At 36.5% G+C, this 25,507-nt stretch overlaps 1 protein-coding gene across 2 annotated transcripts in view; it reads right to left on the bottom strand.

The window, feature by feature from the left end:
• Positions 1-5,755: 5,755 nt before the first annotated feature.
• LOC117678732 (pancreatic lipase-related protein 2-like) overlaps positions 5,756-25,507 on the bottom strand; it is a 33,335-nt gene continuing 13,583 nt past the window's right edge. The window contains exons 3-14 of one of the 2 annotated variants that reach the window (XM_034440215.3): positions 23,908-23,956; positions 21,166-21,320; positions 20,196-20,321; positions 19,556-19,690; positions 17,358-17,487; positions 13,611-13,724; positions 13,427-13,528; positions 11,735-11,853; positions 10,249-10,378; positions 8,672-8,783; positions 7,564-7,731; positions 5,756-6,522 (exon numbers count right to left, since the gene is read on the bottom strand). In XM_034440215.3, the coding sequence (XP_034296106.2) occupies positions 6,441-6,522; positions 7,564-7,731; positions 8,672-8,783; positions 10,249-10,378; positions 11,735-11,853; positions 13,427-13,528; positions 13,611-13,724; positions 17,358-17,487; positions 19,556-19,690; positions 20,196-20,321; positions 21,166-21,320; positions 23,908-23,956 (1,422 nt within the window). In that variant the 3' untranslated portion in view covers positions 5,756-6,440. The remainder of the gene's footprint in view (positions 6,523-7,563; positions 7,732-8,671; positions 8,784-10,248; positions 10,379-11,734; positions 11,854-13,426; positions 13,529-13,610; positions 13,725-17,357; positions 17,488-19,555; positions 19,691-20,195; positions 20,322-21,165; positions 21,321-23,907; positions 23,957-25,507) is intronic. The other variant, XM_034440216.3, reaches the window with a different exon arrangement.

Raw genomic sequence — 25,507 nt, 5'->3', positions numbered from 1 at the left:
CTGGTGTTGGGCCTATCTTTCCTGGACATTTTTAATTACCTATTGAGTCAATTAACCATCCTCTGCTACCAGCTTGTTGCAATATTTTCAGGATCAGACTCAATAAAGATAATAGGAGTTAGAGCTTTAAATATATTTCTTTTTAATTATGATAGGCATTCTATATTCACTGAATATTCAAGGTAGAAGCAACGAGAAAGGTGAGGGTGGCTCCTTATATATACAAGGGGTGGAGCTAGGAATGGGAGTGGTAAGTTATGAATACATTAAAGTCCAAAGAATAAGTTAACCTCTGATGTTCCATATATACATTATTTACACATTGGAGAATAAGGCATTTACATCTGACAGCCACAAAGGTCCTAACCGGAAGCCCCCGTTCAATTCTGGAGCTGATTGGAAGTCCCGTTTCCCCACCATAGAGTCTCCTTCTAGCGCGGGATCCTTTTTCCTTTGCCAACTGGAAGTCCGGTTCCCCCACCATAGAGTCTCCTCCTAGTGGGTGTCCTTTTTCCTCGACCTGTCCTAACCGAAAGCCCTATCAATTGTGGAGCCGACAGGGAGCCGCAGCAGAGAGATGAAAGAGCCACATGCTGCTCCAGAACCACGGGTTGCTGACCCCTGACCTAGACTTTCAAAATTCCTATGATTCTGTGATTATATCATTCAACAAGAACCTAATCAGTCCAGAATCTATCCATAAACCTATTAATTTGCTCAATAAGCTGTTTGTCCTATGTTCTCCTATGTTCTCCTATGGCAACATTCACAAAATAAGAATATTTCATGTATTATATAGTTAAAAATATCATCTTATCACCACCTCTGATCAGGTGAGCTTTATCCAATCTGTTCCTGGAAAACTATGCATATTTTCAAATACTTGGACATTACAGGTAAATTTAAAACAAAATAAAGTGACATATTTTTCTTTTTAAAAAATGATATCACAGGCCACTTAGAAACCTGAAATAATTGAATGCATATCTGTTGCAGTGCAATGAGCACGAATAGTATGTGGCAACGTTGAAAATGCTGTGCAAATTTGAGATTTGCAGGACCTGAAATTATTACCATTCTATGTATTCTACATATTTCCAGACTCTAGATCATGGTTATCCAATTTTTTCGCTTGCCCGGCACACATTGAGTGAAGAGGAATTGTCCTGAGCTGCATATAAAATAATATAATATAGTTAATGTGTATAAATAACAAACTTCTTTTATTTTTAAATATTTTTGACAATCTTATGGGGCTGCATTCTAGCTCTCCAGAGCCGCACGTCGCCTGTAGGCTGCAGGTTGGACACGTTCAACCTGTTCTAGATGATTGTTGCGAAACAATGCTGGAGACTCATTGTCTCTTTGAACCTTAGGAGTATTTTAAACACAGGGCAAATGATGAGAGCTAGGTAAAGGAAGTTCTTTACATACTGCCTACTATCCCTGTGTTTGTTCCTCATTCGTATTCAGTAATTTAGGGTGGATGACGTCGTCTCTTCCTGTTCAGTGAGTGGCCCATGTTGATGATGGGCCAAGCAGAATGTGTGGTTCTGCCCTGAGAAACACTGACATATTCAATGCTTCCTTGTGAAGCAGGGGTAGGAGCATAGGCTATCTGGAATTTCAGGATTGTTGTACTTCACGCAGATTTTAAAATAATAGAATACTAATTTTATTCTCTACAATGACAACAATATGCATGCTACACACCTACTCTTTTCTCTAGTTCTGGTATAGATACCAACCTGTGGATGCCTTGAATATCAAAAGTATTTAAAATCTGCTCTTCATTCTAAAATATCAGGGTGGTAACAAGGCCTAAAAAGTGCCAAAATGTGTTAAAATTGTAAAGCAACTTTTCATATGAATAACCCAAAGCCTCATAGCAGAAAGGTTTAAACATAATTCAGCATAATATTAAGAAACATCTAGATAAATAAAGATTAACCAGTCATCAATCTGATAGCAATATCAGCTCTGGAACTGATTAGAACTAATCTGATTAGCTTCAGGGCTAAAGAAAAGTAGAAACTGGCTTGTAGATTCAAAACATCATCTTCATAGTAATCCAATAACCCTGTGTATATATTTATTCCTTCCTCAAACTATAGAAAGAAACCTTCAGCCTTGGAAGAAGTTTGGCCTTCAGATGTCTCTTTGGTGGACTCTTCAGCAGGTCTTATCTTCTCAACAACAATCATTTGATATTGGTAACCAGTCCCCTCTAAACCACCCTTTTCCATTCTTTCCAGTATCAAACCATTGTTGTTGAGAAGATAAGACCTGCTGAAGAATCCACAAAAGTGACATTAGAATGCCAATCTTCTTCCAAGCCTGAAGGTTTCCTTCTACACCTTGAGGGACAAAAGTTGTGCACAGGGTTACTAGATTAGTTGTCATTTGTCCCTATAGGTTTATATCCCTATAGGTTTATCAGCAAAGATAATACAACTTTTGCAATAATGGAACACCACCGATTTATATATCAAATTATTTCCAATGCATTCTTTCTGTATTAAGCTCAGGGAAACCATTGTAAAATGCAAGGAAAGGTCATAAGACATCATGGGCTCTCCTCCTGTGATCAGAAAGGAAGATCCATGATTGAAAACCTGCTCTTTGAGATGGCAGAGTAATCTAATCCTAGTCTTCAGGTACTAATGGTTCACTAAGTGGGACAGGTTAGAAATGAGTTTATAAGATTAAAAACTTATTACAAACAATCCTCATCTTACAACAATTCATTTAGTGACCATTCAAAGTTTTAATGACATTGAATAAAGTGATTTATGACTGTTTTTCACACAACTTTTCCAGCATCCCCTTGGGCATGTGATCAGCTAGCTCATATTTAGAATAGAATAGAATAGAATTTTAATTGGCCAAGTGTGATTGGACACACAAGGAATTTGTCTTGGTGCATATGCTCTCAGTGTACATAAAATAAAAGATGTGTTCATCAAGAATCATAAGGTACAACACTTAATGATAGTCATAGGGTACAAATAAGAAATCAGGAAACAATATCAATATAAATCATAAGGATACCAGCAACAAGGTTACAGTCATACAGACATAAGTGGGAGGAGATGGATGATGGGAATGATGAGAAGAATAATAGTAGTGCAGACTTAGTAAATGACAGTGTTGTGGGAATTATTTGTTTAGCAGAGTGATGGCGTTCAGGAAAAAACTGTTCTTGTCTCTAATTGTTGTGGTGTGCAGTGCTCTATAGTGTCATTTTGAGGGTAGGAGTTGAAACAGTTTATGTCCAGGATGTGAGGGGTCTGTAAATATTTTCACAGCCCTCTTTTTGACTTGTGCAGTATACAGGTCCTCAATGGAAGGCAGGCTGGTAGCAATTGTTTTTTCTGCAGTTCTAATTATCCTCTGAAGTCTGTGTCTGTCTTGTTGGGTTGCAGAACCAAACCAGACAGTTATAGAGGTGCAGATGACAGACTCAATAATTCCTCTGTAGAACTGTATCAGCAGCTCCTTGGGCAGTTTGAGCTTTCTGAGTTGGCACAGAAAGAAATTCTTTGTTGTGCTTTTTTGATGACGTTTTTGATGTTAGCTGTCCATTTTATATCTTGCGATATGGTAGAACCTAGAAATTTGAAGGTCTCTACTGTTGATACTGTGTTGTCTAGTATTGTGAGACGTGGGTGTAGGGAATGGGTTTCTCCTAAAGTCTACCACCATTTCTATGGTTTTGAGCGTGTGCAGTTCCAGATTGTTCCGGTCGTACCATGAGGCTAGTTGTTCAACCTCCCATCTGTATGTGGATTCATCATTGTCTTGAATGAGACCGATCACTGTTGTGTCATCTGCGAACTTCAGTAGTTTAACAGATGGATTGTTAGAGATGCAGTCATTGGTATACAGAGAGAAGTGGGGAGAGTACACAGCCTTGGGGGGGCCCTGTGCTAATTGTACAAGTATCTGATGTGATTCTGCTTAGCTTCACCTGCTGCTTCCTGTTTGTTAGGAAGCTTATGATCCACTTACAAGTGTGTTCAGGTACCTGTAGCTGGTTTAGCTTAGTTAGAAGAGTGTCTGGAATGTTGGTATTGAATGCTGAACTAAAGTTTACAAAGAGGACCCTTGCGTAGGTCTTTGGAGATTCAAGATGTTGTAGGATGTAGTGCAGAGCCATATTAACAGCATCATCTGTTGATCTATTTGCTCGGTATGCAAATTGCAAGGGGTCTAACAGTGGATCCGTGATGGTTTTCAAGTGGGCAGCACTAGCCTTTCAAAGGTTTTCATGACTACAGTTGTTAGAGCAACTGGTCTGTAGTCATTCAGTTCCTTGATGACAGTTTATTTATGACAGTTGCAGTGTCCCAGGATCATGTAATCCCCTTTTGCAACCTTCTGACAAGTAAAGTCAATGGGGAAGCTAGATTCATTTAACAACCATGATACTAACTTAACAACTGCTGTGATTCACTTAAGAAGAGGGGCACTTTACGACAAAAAAGTCGTAAAGTGGGGCAAAAGTCACTTAACTACTGTCTCACTTAGAAACAGAAATGTTGGGCTCAATTGTGATCGTAAGTCAAGGACTACCTGTATTCCTTGGGCAAAAAAAGAAATGAAAGCAAAAGAGGAGTAGTGACAGCATCTAACCTTCACACATTAGCTGGTATGAACCAGCAGAAATTCAAGTATAGCTTTAGGGATTCACCCAGTTTAGGTTGGAAGGTTCAGATCCAATGCGAGCCCAATATTTACTCATAAGCAAGTCCTATTATACCATAATAAATGAGTTCAGAAGTGAAATATTTTCACTTCATTATTACTGCATTAATTAATGAAAAGGAATTGTGCAATCACCTGTAGCATTTTGCAGAGTTTCTGTATCAAAAGTTATTTTAACCATACGGTTTATAACAAGTAGACTGTTCTATCCAATTGTTCCAATTCCTTTATTCATTTTTACCTCAGAAAAGTGCTTGATGTTTCAATCTGATAGCTCATAAAAAACCTGACAAATAACAGCAATCATATGAGATAGGCCTTTACTGCACATTTACAAGCAAACACTGTCCCCCATCCACCCACGCACACAAATATATATCTATATATTTGATATATATTGTTGGGAGGTAGGTGGAAGGCAAGGCACATTGTTGTTTGAGTGCTGCCTAACCAGAATGTTAACATTTGCAGAAATATCATCACAACAGCTACACAACTGTCTCCAAATGACAGACACATATGTTCCCTGCATGCAGTGACACAGAAGTCTAAATGAAGCTTAATATGAGGTCCAGACAAAAGATTGCAATGGCTGTAGGTTCTTTAGTTTGAAGATGCAAATGAACAAGAAAATAAGGTTTAAGTCCATGGCATTTAAAGCAAAGTATCTTGACATTTAAAAATCACAATAAACTTTAAAACGAGAATCCTGTGGCTTTTAAAAGGATTAATCTCCGTAGGATTAATTGAATTGTCCGTTTAAATTCACATAGAGTAGGGCTGTCGAACTCGCGGCCCATGTGCCGGAATCCAGATGCGTCACACGCTGGCCAAGCCCATGTCCGTGCCAGTTTAGCAAAGGCGGGAAAAGTCCCAATATTTAACGTGACACTGCTGTGCCAAAGCGAGTTTGAAACCCCGACGCAGAGGATCAAGTAGTAGTGAAGTGATTCTGATGTTGGAAAACTTAAAGACTCAATTTTTTTAATATATGAGGAATGTCTGCTATGGGAAAAATTTAAAAGAAAGCATGGAACAAGCCTGGGGATGGGTAGAAGGAACCATGAATCCAAATCTTTAATGTATTCTTTGCTATGTGCACATAAGTGAAGACAACTGATAAACATTTTGGAATTCATCTAAATACATTCTTTGCCCTATCAAGCAGGCAAATAGCAATAGCACTTAGACTTATATACTGCTTCACAGTGCTTTACAGCCCTGCCTAAACCGGTTACAGAATCAGCATATTGCCTCCAACAATCTAAACAAAACCTCTGAAAAGGAAGAGAAAGATGCAAATTCTCGCTATTCAAATTACACTTTATAAACATAAACTCATCAGAGCACATCAAATCTTGGAATCTATGCATAAAATTAAAAAGCAAATTTACAGAGAAGTATCTTGTCAAGTAAAGATACTCCGTATCCTAAACAGCATTCATTATTTTTTTCTCTTCATAGTTTGCTCTCTCTCTCTACACACACACACACACACACACACACACACACACACACACACCACAGGCTTTATGCCTATTTTATTTCTTTTGAAACAGAAATTGATACCTATTGTTTTATTATACCTAAAACAATTATGATGATTGTGTTCCGAGCTGAGACGATGAAAAGAAATGACAGAAGATTTGTTTCAATAGGTCATACTTCAAACAATCAAGCTCTTTCAGAGGCCACGTGAAGAAGCTGTTCCTCATTACTCTTACAATTTATGATTATGTCTCCTTTAGTTTTCCACAAGGTGTAAGCATTTGAGGAACTTCATATTTTACTGTTCCATGGCCACAAAGGGAAGTCCTGGAAGAAGGGAAAGGGAAAATAATCCTTATATAAATCCCACATTTGTTAGTTAACTTCTCTCTTCCATCCCTTAATCCATGTTTTGACTATATACAGAGGTTAAAGATTTAGATTTTTGGACAAAAGAAGGTTTATAATGCAAGAGTGAACATTACAAAATATTCAGGGTATTCCTATGATAGAAGGTCTAGAATACTTTATCAGAAGAAAACTTTCTTCTCTGAACCTTTCAGGCTGGACTTTCTGAGCCTTCTTCCCTATTTATAATTCTAGAAATGTTTTGGGAGGTGACAAGGGAGAAATTATTGAAAGTGTATTCTGAACTGGAAATCTCTACAACAGTGATGGCTAACCTTTTCCGGACCGAGTGCCCAAAGCGGGCCCACCCCGCAAAATGCAATGTGCATGCAGCCCCATGCACGTGTCCCCCTGCATGTCCCCCACACATGCCCCACTCCCCTGCTCATGCGCACATGGCCCTCTGCATATGCCCCACCCCCGTGCATGCGCAACAGAGACCTGAAGACCAGCTGGCCAGCGGGAGGCACGTGCGCATGCACGGCAGAACTGAACTGGGGCGATGGCTCATGTGCCCACAGAGAGGGCACTGGGTGCCATTTCTGGCACACGTGCAATAGGTTTGCCATCACGGCTCTATAACAAACAGGTCGTTCTTATTTTGCATTGTTTCAGAGATGTTGTTTCTAATTTTTACTGCTTATTTATCTATTGATCAATATTTGTATAATTACAATAACCCACCTTGAACAAAACCATCTAACAAAAAAATAAAGTAAAAAGAAGTCTAACTGCATATGTAGCAAGAGGGCATGTAGTTCATGCTTATGTATTCACTCTAGCAGTTTGGAACAGCAGATCAACAGCTCCTTCCAACCATAATCAGTGGATTTCAGTATGTTCAAATCCCATCCTTGCTCAAGTCCCATCCTTGCTCAGATAGAAAGAATTTTTTCCTGGACTATCAAATAAAGCTTGATACAAATCATGAAAATTAAGTATCAGAATGGCTATACTTACTTGCGCCCATCCTGCCCACGGGTAAGATTTACTTTTTCTGCTCCTAGTTGAGCCCAAAAGACAGTAAAGAATTGCTTGTGCCAAACAAACTCAATTCTTGAAGCATTTTCTGGATTAATTTCTACATCTGTGAGCTTTGAATAGATTTGTTCTTGGTTAAGGCTACCCCTGTAAAAATAAGATTGAAGGAATTACAGAGCATCAGGACAAGTTTTTTTTTTTACAACTTCACAATTAATTATTCGGTGATATTAATATTTCTCATTCACAATTTATCTCAATCAGATAATTCAGATTGGATGAAGGTTAGGATATTTAATTTAGTAGCTGGAACAGTAAAGGGTACAATGGGCCAGAATACACAGTTGTAGTTGATTGATTGGAGAGTGCTGGCTCATGCCTGAGGCAATCTACACTATGATTGGTTGCTGTGGGTGTAAAGGGGAATTTTAATTTTTCTCCCTGCCTTTTTCTTCTGTGTGTCCTCTGTATGCTGTTTGATTTACCTCATGATGTTCCTGTGTTCCTGACTATTTTGTCTGCTATAAATATAAATGTAAAAATATTTATTTATATAAAATTACAATGAAGTGTAAAATGAAGTGTCTCTGACTTCATGTGGACAGTTGCTGCACAATTCCCTGACAACACACAACACATGTTATAAAATAATCTATTAAAGCTATAATAGCTTAAACAATTTGTTTCGTACCATATTTACTTATAAGACATCATAGGTCACCATAAAAGCTATTCCATTCCCATTGTCTCCACCCTGAAAGCTGATTCTATAGCCCATTTCATCAGGTATTAAAACAGAATTTACAAACTAAATCATTTTATTGTTGAAAAAAGGACAACATTCCTAACTTCTTCACTTCCCACTTTTTAACTTTTTTTATATCACTTATAGAGTACGATATGTTATTACCTTTTTAATTTGTTATTTCATAAAACACCTAATCCTTAAATTAGGAGCTAGGGTGTGTGAAGTCTTTGGAAGTACTCTATACATGATAAATATGAAAAACTCTTAATTGAATTATTGATATAATTATCCTAAATTTAGCAAAACTGAAAATCTGCAAGAAGAAAGCATGAAATATACCTCATAATCTGATATTCCTTCATATCTCCATTTTTACTGTGGAAAACTATATTTATTTCTCCTTTCACATATTTCATTCCATTTAGTTTGACAGATATATTATATCGCCAACCTAGGTAATATGACACATGTGTTATAAATGCAGCAGTTAGATAAATACAAAATAGCTAGGTATGAAATATAATTAGGCAAAGGTTATCTTTGTTATTGAGATTAAAATAAGAAAAAATAATAAAATAAGGAAAAATGATTGTTTAAAAAGTTTATAATGTTAAAGAATCTTAAGACATTTTAATAAATAATATTTACAGGAGTTTAATTTCTTCAGCCCATCCCATCTGGCAGATTATCCTAAAGGGAATATAGTTTTAATAAAAGATATTACCTATGTTGTCTTAATTGATGGTAATTTTAGCCACAAACTCAATTTAAAATCATCCCTCATCCTCAATTATAAGAGTTTGAAGGGCTGGGATATGAAAACAAGAATGTAAATATGTAGTATTCAAACATGTGTTTATTTTATTTTTTTAGAAAAAAACCTAAACATCACACCTTCATTCAAAAGTGGATTTTTGCATAATGAAATAAAAATGAGATATTTAGCACCATACAAATGTAAAACCTAAACACTTTTCTCCTCTGAATTCAAATTTGAACTACCTTGGGAAATAGTGAAGTACTGAAAAGGATGCAATGTGGCATCAGGGGAGGTTTCAACAAAGGACACCAAGCAGAACATTCCAATGAGAAGGCATTTCTTTTTTTTTGAAGAATTTGTCTATATGAAATAAGAATTTCATATAGACAAGCTATTAAGTAGCTCATACAGAAAAATATACTATTTTGGTATGTGTCTTTGTGTGTGTGTGTGTGTGCGTGCGTGCGTGTCTGTGCGTGTGTGCATACCTCTCCTTAAACATGTCTATGGAGATTCTCAGTCATCCAGGTCATGGTTATCCCACAAGTGCTTTGGGTAAGAAGCAAAACATCTTCAAAGAAAAAAATAAAGTCCAGGTGCACTTGTGGGACTCTCCTTAAACATGTTTTACTCATCCTGTATATAAAAAGATTAATTGCTTACTCTTGAAATTCTAATAGTATTATTTTTTTCTTGGAAGATAAATCTTGGCAGTCAGTCTTTCCAAATTTAGAGACTAGAACTGCCTCCTACAATATATGCATGCTATGGTTGCATATATGACCAGCCATGATAAGTAATTGGTCTAGTTTGATAGTTAATCATTTACTGTAGTTAAAATTTCCAGATTTGTCAGAAGAGATTGGCTGTGAACTTAGTCAGATATTCCTTACAACCTCAAACACAGAAGTGAGATCTCCGTGAAGGCATCCAGGTAAGAACACAAGACAATTTCTTGCACTCTTGTCAGCATGAACATGCATGATAATTCCATTTCATGCTACACATAACAAATGGAAAGTTATAACTCCTGATACAGCTTTACATTTCAGAAACATGACCCTGGTACTGGCAGCCATAATCAATCCTAAATTAGTAGGTTTCTTTGCAGATTCACTGGTTACATGATTATTCCGCACATACTTTATGTACTCACTGGTGAAGGGTTCCTTAAATCCTGTGTTTAGATAGTAGTTTTGATTTCTTTTCTTCATTTTATCATGGGATTGATTAGCATAGTGACCCATTACTGGGCAGCCTTCTTTGGGACATGGAAAGCAATTTCCCTAGGATAAAATAAATAGATTGGTTCCAAAAGCTTTTTTCAAGTCTTTTCACTGTTTCTACCAGTAGTGGGTTTCAAATCCCATTGCTACTGGTTTGCTTGTGGATGTGCTACGCTTCTGCACATGCACAGAGATGTCTGGGTGGGTGGGCAAAGCCTCCCGCCACCGCCACTACCAGTTCGCCTAATCTGGGGCAAACCAGTAGCAATCCATCACTGGTTTCCACTATAATCTTTATTGTACATTCAAGTATGCACTGCTATCTTGGTTTAGCACCTCAAACTGCAAATAGTAGATGTGATTGCAGGTAGTCCTCCACTTATGACCCAAAATTTCTGCTGAAAAGTGAGACAGTTGTTAAGTGAGTTTTCCCCATTTTATGACTTTTCTTACCACAGTCATTAAGTGAATCACTGCAGTTGTTAAATTAATGACACAGTTGTTAAATGAATCTGGCTTCCCCATTGACTTTGCTTGTCAGAAGGTCGCAAAAGGAGATCACTTGACCCTGGGACACTATGACCGTCATAAATATGAATCAGTTGCCAAATGTCTGAATTTTAACCATGTGACCATGGAGATGTTGCAACTCTTGTAAGTGTAAAAAATGGTCATGTCATTTTTTTCAGTGTTGTAATTTTGAAGGTCACTAAATGAACTGTTGTAAGTCACTAAATGAACTGTTGTATGTGTATTTCAGTTCAGGCAGATGTTGGCTGCCTTGGTTGTTTTGATTTATTCTTTATTACTAATGCCTCCCTCCCCCTACCACTAATCACTGACAGGGCAAGGTGAAGGTGAAGGTTTTAATTTCTAAAACGAGAGGTCACAGGAAGGTGGCTTGTACAAATAGATTTATACCAGATCCTAGATATGGGAAAATTGTGATGACACCTGCCATCACCCCCCTTTTGATAGGATATCCACTGTTGCCCACCAGATTCTCCGTGGCCTGCGGCTAATCCTTTTACATTTGCAGCAAGCACACTCATTCAGTCCAGTTTTCTGGAAGTGAGTAGAAGAAACAGCAGTTGCAAGAAAATAATGGTGTGCAGGAGAGAAGTAATTCATTGAGAGGAATTTCCTACTCAAACCTGGAACCAGTGGTTATTTGATGAAAATGTATTGTGTGAACACATTCAACACTTTGTGGCATGTCACATAGTTGAGGTCTGATGCCAAGAACAAAAGCTTAGAGGTTATGGATTTGTTTTCCCTTAAAAATATGGATTTGTTCTTTAGCTATATTGAACTTTAAAACAAATGAACTCCAGCATATAGTGCCATGCTTATACTTTGAATGGACCTATTTAAAGAAGCTAATTGGATTGAACCAGGGCAGAATGGCATGCTTACCGCTTGAAAAGATTCGTATGATTTGCAGGGATAGGCCAGGAACCCACTAGGATAGAGAATGCTGTATTTGTAGTACTCATGGCTTCGTGAGTGATGGCAATTTCCAACCGAACGAATCTCTAGCAAAAGAAATAACTCTATCATTGCTTGCAATATAATGGAAGCCTGATTCCATTCAGGATGAAAACAGATGCTAAAGTTAAGCACAATGTCATTTTGTTCTGCTTTGTCTGCTGCAAGTGACTTGTTTTAATTAAAATGCTAAGCTCCTTCTCATTTACTATCTTTCAGCCCAATCTACTTCACAGGCTATTATTGTGAGGATAAAAGTAACAAAGGAACTTATGTGTTCAGCACCTTAAGTTCATGGAGAAGAGATGGAATATAAATCAAATGAGTACCATTATTATGAGCATGAATAAATTAGTGGGAGAATGAATTATAATGGAATATCAATTATAATGGAATATTATAATGGTAGCTATTGGTTGGGATCATGATAAAAGTCTAAGATAACTTGTTTATTAAAAAATATATGCTGCATAATAGGCTAAATGTGGCCCTTTCACCCTCTTTGTTCGACCATCAGAATCTCTCAAGATTGTCACATCAAAATGCCATCAAACTGTGAAATAATAGCACTTTGATTTTCAGTGGAAAATGAAATGAAATTGGTGTGATAGGCTTCAAACATCTATAACACATAAATCTCTTTCAACCTTTTCCTCCATGGATGATTTCATAGATCATCTCCTGAATCCCTTGGCAGACAAAATAATATTTTTAAAGAGTACAGGCTCAGTGCACAAAAACATTATTTATTTTTTAGAAGATTATTGTTTCAAATAATAAATAAATAATAGTTTACTGGGGATTTGTGTCCATTATCTTGTTTTGTTTTTCATTATTCTTCAAATAAATTCTCTTGCTAATTGGCAGTGAGGGCCAGCCTCTAAGGTGTGAGGAAGGAATTAGATAGTGGTGTGTACCCCTTTCCTTTCAGTACATGGTGTATAGAATGTGATACTTTTATTTAATTGTTGAACATGTACAGTATTATATAATTAAATATTTATCTGTTTGTTTCTGTCCTTGGTATGAAACACCATGTAGGGGGAAATGATCTTTCTCATCCTTGCTATAAATCACCTAGTATAAATAAATATTCCTTAACCTTAGAATGGCCTCATTGTTGGCAAGGAGTTGGTCCTTGTTGAACCAAATCAGATAAAGTTACTGAAAATAGGTGTGATTAATGATAGTTTGAGTCCATATTAACTTGTCCGAAACCCCCATGAGATGGAGATTTCATTGGAATGGTGCTGCATAGTCACTTGCTTGAAAGGGTTTGCTCTCTGTTATCATTTTGGAGTTCCCTTATTAGCAGAAGGGGCATACAATCTTTCTTTTTTCTTTTCTTCTTTCATACCTTTAGTAGTCCTGAACATTATGTTGTTATTTTCTCATATTGCCTTAGAATAAAGCCTTAAGTACTCCTACTGGTGTGTCATTACTTCTGAATAAAAACCTATAACCCAATCCTGATGAGCAAGAAACAGAGCAATTCATCTATCCAATCCTAAGAGACTCGGTCTGAATTAGAGTTTTATTGGCAGTATAATGCTTATGAATGTAAATGCTGAAGATGAGGATATGGTTACCTTTAGGAAAATGAGGGTAGGGTTACCTTACCTTCCTGTTCCTGATCCTGTTTTACATCTTTACATCCAACCATAAGCTTTCCACCATTGGGATAAAAATCCATATCACCAGTGGCATTAAACATCCCAAGTCCTGTAATAAATTCAAAATGTGTTACATGATTAATCACTGTTATTGCTTCTATCACAAGATTCAGTTGTATCTGGCCATTTACCTAAAGGAAATCGGGCACCATTGCTGTGTATGACATCCACAAATCCAGCATCAGAAGGATCTAGCCGGACCATCTCAGGGAATCCTTCAAAACCAAAGGCTGCTGGGTCTAAACCTAAATAGGGGGGGGGAACATAACCCCACAAAGAATTGGAATATATATGCATGCATGCATGCATGCATATTTCTTTTGGACTGAAAATGCACATCAACAGTCCTACCATAGACTGGTAATAATGAATCTATAAAAAATACATAAAAGAAGTCCTTTATTTTGCAATGCATTTTGATTAATTCAATTTAGCATAAGAAACAAGGTGTGCAATTACAAAAACATGTTGACATTTTCCATATGGCAATGACAAATCTATTAGCATTTTCATATGTAAATAGTATTTGCTTCAGTTAAAATAATCAGGTAAAAATACATAGAACTATACTACTGAACTTTGAAATCATAGCTGCAGTGACCCAGTATTGGTAGGTCAGGTTGACTGCAATTGTCCATATCAAATGTGAGCATCAGCCACAGTAAAATACAATAAAATGAGATGAGATACAGTGAAGTGAGATAAAATAGCTATCACAAGCTAAAATATAGTAGGTTAAGATAAAGTGAAAGAATAAGATAAAATTCTACAAAATAAAACGGAAGAACTTTATTAAGTCAATTGATTATATCAAATCTATAAAATATCCAAAATGCAAATAGATAAAAAGAAAACAGAACTTCCTAATAGATTGTTACCCCTATGGTTAACTCCAAACTAATCAAGGTATTCTGTCTTCTTTGAGATGCCATTGGAATGAAGGATAAGGAAGATTCCTTCTTATTGAGAATGTGCAGGTTCGTTCCCTGCAAGAAGGCTATTTCTCTCAATATTTTTTTAGTTTTTAATAAGGGTCTAAATAAGCAACCCTTTCTGGGGAGTTCAATTTGCAGTTGACAAGAATGGGTCCAGTTTCTTTAATGGCTGGTGCTCCACAAATGCCTAACCTTTCTTACCATGGAATCCAGTTGTTTGAATTAAGCTCTAGAAAGAGCTCTTCTGAGATGTTGAGGCATATTTAAGTTGTTAAACATTTTTCTAGTTGGGAGGCTGATTTATGATGAGCTAGCCCTTCAGAGATTTGACACTTTTAAGTGCTGCAATATAATCTTGGGCAACCACATCAATAACTCTTTGTTTGAAAGCTTCTTCGACCTTTAGATCTGATTGGATTGGAAACTGGATGGAGAATCCATATTGAGGAATAACATTTGAAAATTGAGTGGCCCAAGTGCAAGGTTGCTTGTTGTGTAGTTCCTCTTCAAAATACAGCTTGGGTAGTCTATCTGAGTCCATGGATAGGATCTTCAGCCAGTAAGTAAATACTTTAATTACTAAATAGGTTTGTATGCCCAACTCTGTCCTTACTGCTGAGCTGACATAGAGTTATCCAATCCCAACATACATTACAGAAAAGTAGCTTATATCTGTTCCTGTAAGTGAGCATTTATATATCCCTACAGTTCTGCACCATATGTGGTCATTGGGACAATTTTGATATTACAGTATATATCTTTATGATTGGAATTGGAGAATCTGGGTAACTATGGTTGGTAAGTTGCCTTCTGGTATTGGCATAGGCTGTAGCCTTTGAAGAACTCCTCTTAAAATGTGTGAGCCTGTTTCTGTGAAAACAAGTCCTAAGTGTATACAGCCTTGCCTGTCTCTTTTGTTAGTGCTATTTTTTCCTGTTGGGTATCCTGTGCTTACGCTTAGGCATGAGTGAATAATTGACTATAATATTCCTCCCACATGAAAGCAGGTATAAGGGTGTCCATGTAGAACTACGTTCCAATAATAGTCCTGCAACTGAGTGTCAGAAAAAGGCTGGATTCGGATTTTTGGCTGCTGACTCTAAATTTAATCAGAGGGAGGACAAGTAATGAGGCTTCTTGAACTCAATGGTTTCCTTGTATTCTTGTCTGAGTGCTAGCATGGCAACATAATTATTATTTGATGGATAGTTCCATGCTGTATGCATATTTTTTTCTCAGGGAGCCATACTCTGAACCAAACCAATGAGGGCCTTTTACCTGGGACTTTCTAGGTGGGGCCTTTTCTGTTAAGAATTTTCTAGTCTTTCATTTAGGTTTTTATAGACTTGATTGTGTTTACCAGAGTCAGGGCTTGATCAGATTTCCTGTATTCAGTCAAATCCATCATATTCACTCTGGCCCATTTGATCTTTTTATACTGGTGGATCTCTAGATGAAATGAAACTCATCTATCAATTGTGGTGTGGGGTCTGCGATCTGACACCCACAGAAATTAACAATTGGTTGGTGATCATTATTCTTCTCACATAAACCTGGAATTCTGATAAAAGGGACACATTACTGTTAGAGACACATATGTAGTCTGAAGTACTACTTGATTTCTCTTGACAGTAAGTAATGGGATATACAAAACTTTGATCTTTGCTTCTTAAGATTTGGAAGTTACATTTATATACCGACTTTAACAACTGCACATTGGCAGAGTTTCTTTTCTTGTCTGTAAAGGATCATAAAATGAAATTTGTTGGGAATGTTCAGATTATTAATAAGATCTTGTACAAAAGACTCTTATTCAATTTTTATAGTTGCCTATTTCAGTCCAATTGACTATCATCTTTCAACATGGAGGGCATCTAAATTTTGCATCTATGATCCAGCATGGTCTACTGTTTTCTTCTTAAAAAAGCCATATAGGAAAAACAAAGAAAAAATGCCAGCTGCAACTGCAACTCACTGCAGCTTTCCCAAATATTACAAAGTTAAAACAATGCCATTACAGAGTGTCTAGTGCAGAAACAACAGAAAGGCAAGGAGAATGAGAGAGATGGAATGATGTAATAGCATAACAAGATACGTGTATGTTGCCAAGGCCAACTCAATATTCTTGCATGGCTATCCAGCTTTTTATGTCAGCAGAACAAAATGTTCTGTTTGTTTCTTATTGTTTTAATTGATTTTTTTCAGTGAAAATTAGAAACAGATACTGTATTGTTAGTCTCTTGAACTGGCTTCTTTCCTTAATGGGAATGGGCAGAAAGAGGAATAGTCACCAACCTGGCTGAAACTGGGATATTAAAAAAAGAGATAAATAGCATTAGCACTTAGACTTATATACTATTTCTGAGTGCTTTACAGCTTTCCCTAAACGGTTTACAGAGTCAGAATATTGGTCCTAACAATCTGGGTCCTCATTTTACTGACCTTGGAAAGATGGAAGGTTGAGTTAATCTTGAGCTGGTGAGAATTGAACTGCTGGCAGTCAGCAGAATTAGTCTGCAATACTGTATTCTAACCACTCTGCCACCACAGCTCTTGCATGCTGCCTTTTGAAATTGGACATGTTGGCTGCAATTAATGCTGTTGTATATGTACTATATATGTGTATGCATCTGCATCTGCATCTGCATATATATCTATGTGTGTGTGTGATTAATAACAGCATTAATTACAGCCAACATGCCCAATTTCAAAAGGCACATTATATACATATAAAGAATGGGTAATGGAAAATGTGATTATGAAAAGATTAGCAGCATTTCTTAAGCAGGATGCTTAATGCATGTCACATGAAGACTAAGACTCATCAGAAACAACTTATTTTACATTTAACCTGGTTTAGTTCCCCAGATTGATTGACTTCCACTTCAAGGCTTCCTGTCTTTCAATCAAGATTGCAATGTGTTATAACTTTGGATAGCATACCGCTTATTCTTCCAATGGCAGGAGATTTTTTTCCAACATATTGAAGTCGTCTTCCTGCCTCTCCAGCAGTATGAGCACCAAGACTATGGCCAATGAGGTGGACTTTGGAAGGACAATACCGATAGATTTTCTAGTAATTCAAGAAAGGGGACAATGATTAGCAAGTAAAACAGCATTCTTACAATTTGCAAATGAAGCAGAATTTTTCCTGTATTGTAATAATATTGACCTATTTTTAGGACTCATAATGATGTTGATTACATTGACCATAGTTCTGTACAGCTACTCAGCTTCAAAGTATACACAAACCAACAGACAGACTTTGACCCATGGTTTAAAGTGAATATTCCGGCCAAATTTTTTTCACTTATTAAAATTGTATGAAATTGCAATATAGTACTTCAAAATTAAATAATTTTATAAGATCTAGAAAAAATTCAGTGGGACTTTTTAATATAGTATTTATATGAAAGTAAATCGGTGCTTAAGTGTTTAATTACAATGCTTAGGATGGATAACAAATTATATAAATATTTCAGAAGAATATGGTGCCTTTTTTAGTTTGTGTGAAATATTTTTTCTTGAGAAGAAATACTGTTTCTATTAGGTACACCCATAAGGCTTGAAAAGTCATATAAGTGCCATGGATGGGCATAGATAATAATTTTTTCATATTGTCATTAACCGAAGAGATTCCTGTAACAAATATTTTTAATATAGCTATTGACTTGATATTATAGAATCTCAAATTTTGTTTAGTAATTATTGCTTATTTTTATTGTATTCCTGATTATCTGTGCACTGCATTATTGGAACAAAAACATTATCATTAGGTACACAATAAGTGTGAAATCACATCTGCCACTTCTTTAGCTGGTATTGGCCTTCAAGAGCATTTCTTCCCAAGAACCTAGGATGACATAATGTATCAGTGCAGTATATGCACTGATCCAAGCCATGTGATCTTTTGAAATTGACAGATGGAAATTTTATCAACGCACAGACTTTTTGCCATCTAAGATTTTTTAGTATGGCACCGAGTGTGCCAATAACCACAGGGACCATCATAGATGGTTTATGCCAGTGATGGGTTGCCCCCAGTTCGCACCGGTTCTATAGAACCAGTAGTAAAACCGGTGGGAGGCTCCGCCCACCAACCCTGACATCATCAGAACACTTCACTCGCGCGCACACGCGGTCCCATAGCAAACCGGTAGTAAAGAAAAGTAGAACCCAGCCTTGGTTTATGCAATAAGCTTTCAAATTTGATGTCCATATCTTCATACTTCATTATGTACTCCAATGCTTTCTCTTCTATTTTGCTATCCGCTGGTATTGTAATATAAATTATCCACCTTTTTTTTTCTTTTTTAATCACAGTTAAATCTGGTGAGTCTACATTTTATCAGTTTGAATTTGTATTTAAAAATAACTTTTTAAAAAGCCCTCAAGTCAATTTAATAAGCTACATATTCGCTCCAGGATGTGTCTGATTGGTTTGCTTCTAATTTCAGCTGAAACTGGGATTTTGATTTGGAGTACTGATATTGTTGGTTTATTATTTTTTTATAAATATTCTTGAAAATTTTTAGTGCTTAAATATTTCCAACTTTTTAAAGAAGGGTGTATTATTGCAGAAAATTGCACAGTGTAAAACTGCGGGGAAACATTTAAAAATTAGCATTCATTTTATTCTAGATTTGAACATACTAAGCTCATAAGAGACTCTGAAAAAATATATGGTGCTGTTCAACCTTGGCAATTTTATTTTATTTTATTTTTTAAAATAATTTTTACTAAACAGTTTTTTTAAAAACACACAAAAAATATTTTTTTACAATTTTCTTCTTTTCAACATTTTCGCAGCAGTAAATATTTCTTACATATCCATTTTTCTCCCTTACTTCAATTTACCATTTATACATATGATTCTAATATAAATCAACCTTGGCAATTTTAAGATTTGTGGACTTGTGGAATTCTGGGAGTTGAAGTCCACAGGTCTTAAAATTGCCAAGGCCGGACCCTTCTGGTTTAGAGCTTGATCTAAATATTCCTATTTTAACATATAAAATGGTTTTAAGTTTATTTTGTACAATTGATACAGATATGTTGGTAAATAGATTGATAGTATGTCATTTCTGCAGGTAGTATCAGGGCCTTTGATGTTTTGTAATATATTTGACTTAAAATCTCACCTTCATAGTAAAGATAAATTTAGCTATCACTGCTCCAAGAACACGGATATTGCTGCCAGCAATGAAATAGGTGCATTTAGCTCCATCTTCCCAGTCAACAGCAAAACAGTTAATGTCTTCCACATCTATCAGAAGCTATAACATCGAAGTGATGTATAAAAAAAATTACATTTGGATGATTAATGTCAACAAAATAGATCCTTTAAAAAATACCTGGTCACTGAGTTCTTAAATTCCACAGGGATTTGTAATTCAGCCCCAAGCCACACAGTCCAGGCTCACCTACCAATTTCCTGTACATCGGCACATATAATAGTGCTTTATAGCGTTTTAGTGCTTTAATGAGTAGCAACTGATATGCCTACTGAAATCTTATGACTCATGAAAATAAAAACACTCCAGTTTCACAAAGGAAAGAAAAACAACAAAACCCAGCAAATGATCCAAGGGCATTATTATAAATAAAGACGATTATTTTACAGCAACCAGTGAAAACATTGGGGGGGTTGTTTGGACTAAACATCCCCTGATGGACTCTAGATTACCAACCTGTGACTTAAACCATATATTTATTAAGCAAAAGATGCATATTAAAATTTTGCTCTCTTCCCCCCCCCCCCAGAATAAGGAAATATCATACCAAACACAGCTCCACTACCCAGCCATATTTTCCAGTGCTTGTATATCCATGGATAACAAAGCGGGTTTTCCTCAATGGGGAGAAGTTAGAATTTTGGAGACTTGATATTTCATTGTACAATATTTTCTGCAGGATAATTTAAAGATAATGATATAATTCTTTCAAATGTCTAACATTTTCAAACCAAAGAATGTAACGTATTTTCTTGGCCCTAATATTTCATAAGCCAAACTTAATTAGTTTTTATATTTTTTAATGAGAAATAAATGTATATGAGTGGGCTCAATGGTCTTGCCCCATTCATTTCCAAGTCTAGACAATTGTTAAAAGCTGTTTCTTAAAGTCTGAAGCAACATACTGTATATCTTTTAGCTACATATACTGGAGCTGGAACCATAGACTCTATTACAAACAGATGTTTCTGACTTCTTCCAATTGACAATTTACCAATTAACTTCACAGTTTCTCTGCCTAACACATGGAACAAGTCTATCACTCGATTGCTGTTATCCAGATGGCAAGAAAACAACAAAAAAACACTGATTTGCCTCAGTCATCAGATCATAAGTGATCAGACCTTGCAGCCAAACTGTTAAAAAGTCAGCTTTTTTCTTATTCTCAGTTGCAAATATTTTTAGCCAGTTTTGGTATTTTAGGTAACTCAGTGCATTGAATAATACTAATTCAGATAATTGGTGGCCTAATAACTAAAATTGCATTAATCTACAATTAATATTTTAAAATACTTTAAAGCAATTTTAGGGAGGCTCATTCAATCTCATTATACACATGTTGTGTATTGACAATAAAGATTTGATTTGTACTTTATTAAGTATACATTTTTATCTGTCTAATTAGCTAGTCTAAAAAATAAATCCACCTGTTTCTGGATTATATGAAAGGGAAAAAATAGATATTTGCAAAGTAAGTAACTAAATTATAATAAGATTAATAATAATAATAATCATACTTGTGAGAGATTTCCAGTTTCTTTTGTGAAAAGTGAGAAAGAAATATTCATCTTTTCTGGAGATTCCGGTAAGCCGAACAGCTGTCTCCCAGGTATTCCTGACCAAGGGGGTTTATCAGAAAAGCAGCCTATTGTTTCATAACAGACTTCATTGGCTAGAGGGTATACAAAGCAAAATCTGAAAACGATTAATTACATTCATTTTTTTTTCAAAATTCATTCGTTTTAGACATTTGCAAGTATAAATATTTCACTGCAGATAACTTTAAGACAGCTCATCTTAACTATTTTAAATGTTCATACTAGCCTTCCCTAACATATTGCCTTTCAGATAAATTGAACCAAGTACAGGTAACAATGATCATTTCAATGACAATGGTGATGAATGTATAATTTACGAACTTTGCAGAGTGTGTGTGTCACATATTCATAGTTGTAGTAGCTTAGCAACCACAATTGGGACTGACCTTAAGTACTATGGTCATTAAACAAAACATCATGGACCGTAATGGCATATGACCTCACTTTCCTTTCAATTGTTAAGAGAAACAACAGTCAGTAAATGAAATATCACATTGCCATGACTTATGATTTTAACTCCGCCTTCTTTCACAACCCTGCTGATCATTGCTTACTCACATCAGTTATGAAGCACACAAATGGTAATCACTTCACCATGGGGCACTGCAGTAGTCATAAATACACATTGGTTGTGAAAGGTCTGAATGGCAATCATACGATTAGGGGATACTGCAATGGCCATAAATGCAAGGGCTGAAAAGCTTTCTTTATTACTCTGTTGTAACTTGGAATAATTGGTCAATGAGGCAGTTGGTAAACAACAAATACCTGTAGGACAGTATTGCATTGTCCTGTGCCTCATCTATTTTTTTTTCTCCCCTCCTCATCCCCCAAAGCAGAGAGATTGCTGAAACAAGCTATCTCTTCCTGAATTGCTTTTATCTGCAATACAGTGCATCCCTAAAAAGTGCTAACTGCGAGTTAACAAGCTTAACCTTCATTAGCTGATTAGATCCCTCTGGCCAGGTGGCACTGCTGCCTGAAAATGGCAGTACCCTAATCAGTTTTAAACTGAAGGCTTTTGCTTGTTCCTAAGCAGGAAACAGCTGCCACTTACACACTTCTTTCAATCTGAATTCCCCATTCTGTGTCTGCTTATTTGCTTGAAATCTCTTCTACTAAAATGAATATAAATTCAGATATTAATTTTCTTCTTGCTAAGTATCCCAGCCCTGGGTGACCATTCCCACTAATGGGGGAAAAAATGCTATAAGATTGCCCTTTTACCCAGCTTTCTTGTGAGTTGAGTTCCAGAAACCTTCCTGTCATTTGGGGTCACCCAGCTCTTTGGGGTTGTATCATTCTGACACTACAAAGCAAAGGAAAGCTGAAATAAAATTGTAAGCACAGTCACCTGATTTTCATTTTAGTGATGACTTCACTTAATGACCAAGTCACTGAAACCAATTGCAGTTGCTGTATGAGGACTATCTATACCTTCATGTTACTCCTCTAAAATTTGGTTCTGATCCGGAAGTCCCAAAGGTGCTTTTTCAAAAGGCAACTGGACTTTCTTTGTTTTTGCTTGAAGAAGTTTCGTATCTCATCCAACTATAAGTTCAGAACTGAAGAGGCTTCTTGGATGAGAAGCAAAATGTCTTTAGCGCAAAGAAAGAAAGTACAGTTGCCTTTTGAAAAAGCACCTTTGGGACAACCATGACCTAGATCAGGGGTCAGCAACCTGCGGCTCTGGAGCCTCATGTGGCTCTTTCACCCCTCTGCTGCGGCTCCCTGTCACTCAAAATATGCGTCACAACTGCCAATGTGAGACACCTGCTGCCACATGATTTATTGAGCTTCTCAACTCCCAGTAGGCCAACCATAGATTAATCCAAGAAAAGAAAAGTTTCAGAAGAAAACAGAACATTTAATTCAACTACATATGCTAGTTTTGTGGCTGCTCAAGAAATAATCAGGCACGGGAAGGGTTTTGTGGCTCCCAGTGTTTTCTTTTCTTTGGGAAACAGGTCCAAATGGCTCTTTGAATGTTTAAGGTTGCAGACCCCTGACCTAGATGACTGAGAATCTCCATAGAGTCTGATTCACTATACTTTTGTCTCACCCTACGTAGTCCATAAACTTGAAGAAGGGGAACAATTTGTCACATTTATAAAATAATTAGATTTTATCACACATTATATAACTTATAATAAGATTTTAAGTGGTCGACAACTAGTTAAGAGAAAAATTTCTCTTTCCAAGAAAAATCTTGCAAATTTAAAATTCAGTGGAACTAAGTCATAGCTCCATCAATATTCATTTGCTCTTCAAGAAAATACCATCATCTTTTACTATAATGGTTGGGGAAAGATAACATTTTCAGCAAGCAGAAATGAAGAAAAGGTCTCTAAAAATTGAAGATCTCCGCTATTCTTGTAGACAGTAACCAAACACACATATCCACACATGAACACATGACATCATGATGGAATTGCACACATATTAAAAGTTAAAATCCTACAGAATACATGTAACTTCATTAGGTTCGGTAGCTGTATTTATTTGCTGATATAGCTGACAAAAAATTGGTATATGAATTAATGAAATTTATATTAATCAATATAAAATGTGAAAAATAAAGAGTATTATTATCTACTTCCTTGTTAAACCAAACATGAAATTGTTCTGACGCAAAATACAATACATGGTAAATTGCCTTACCTTCTGCTGTGCCAAGTAGGAAGTAGACAACAATCCAAATTAGATTACTCTATAATAAATTTGAATAAATAGATTAAGTCTCGCTAAAGCTCATTAGCACTTCATTCCAATTGAATTCATTTTCTTCAAACATTTGCTTAAACAATTTAATCTCAGTGTTATCTAACCTTGTATCACATTCAAATGAGTTCTGTGAACCTACCTCATTGATTTTAGTGAAATGTAATCATAACAATTTTTAAAATCTTTTTCTACATGTTGTTTTCATCATAGTGTCATAACCATGAAGTGCCTGTCTTTCATTTTAAGTTAGGCCAGGTGTTGTTATTGTTAGTTGCGAAGTTGTGTCCGACCCATCGCGACCCCATGGACAACATTCCTCCAGGCCTTCCTGTCCTCTACCATCCCCCGGAGTCCATTCAAGCTCACTGCTTCAGTGACTCCATCCAGCCACCTTATTGTCTGTCATCCCCTTTTTCTTTTGCCCTCAATCTTTCCCACCATTAGGTTCTTCTCCAGTGAGTCCTTCCTTCTCATTAGGTGGCCAAAGTATTTGAGTTTCATCTTCAGGATCTGGCCTTCTAAAGAGCAGTCAGGGTTGATCCCCTTTAGGACTGACCAGTTTGATCGACTTGCAATCCAAGGGACTCGCAGGAGTCTTCTCCAGCACAATTCCTCAATTCTTTGGCGCTCAGCCTTTCTTATGATCCAATTTTCACAGCCATACATTGCAATTAGGAAAACCATAGCCTTGACTATACGCACTTTTGTTGACAGGGTTATGTCTCTGCTTTTTAGAATGCTGTCTAGATTTGCCATAGCTTTCCTCCCCAAGAGCAAGCGTCTTTTAATTTCTTGGCTGCAGTCCAGTGGTGGGTTCCAATTTTTTTATTTCCTGTTCTGTAGGTGTGGCTTATTTTGTGGGTGTGGCTTGATTGTCATGTGATGGTGGGCGTGTCTTGGTGGTCATGTGATTATGGGCATATGTGACTGGGTGTTCATGTGACTGGGTGGGCGTGGCTCAGTGTTTATGTGACTAGGTGGGCATAGCTGATTGGTCATGTGACTGGGTGGGCATGGCTAGTTAGTCATGTGACTGGGTGGGCATGCTGGGTGTTTTCAGGTATGTTTTTCATGGGAAGCTGATTCTCTTGTTCTTCCATGTAATAATTAACCAAAAAAGCTTTGTGTGATTTTAGAGATATGAGTATACCTTCAGTTGCTACTTGTTAGTAAACATCCAGCACAAACTTGATTTTGTAAATAAATCACCAAGCCACTCTAAAATCTATGGTCAATCTTGGTAAAGACTCAGAAATGACTATTCAAGTACAGTTGAGAAAAAGTTTCAAAACTAGCATAACACAAGCATTATTTCATTTTGTAAAGCTGCTTTCACAGTAAATATGGAGTGTTGCATAATTCTTCCCCAGAAAACACTTTTACAAAACACTAAAGATAGGGCATATCCACACAATCTGAATTTCCACCCACCAATCCCCCACAAAGCAGCTGGAAAGCAAACTTTGTCTTCATTTCTTCTGACCTTGAATTCACCAGGGACATCCATGAGCCAATCAGTCTTCTCTAAGTGACCAAT

Source organism: Pantherophis guttatus, chromosome 6 (assembly GCF_059756535.1).
Source record: "Pantherophis guttatus breed Tessera chromosome 6, ASM5975653v1, whole genome shotgun sequence".
Taxonomy (NCBI): Eukaryota; Metazoa; Chordata; class Lepidosauria; order Squamata; family Colubridae; genus Pantherophis; species Pantherophis guttatus.
This window is presented reverse-complemented; position numbering and strand designations above follow the sequence as displayed.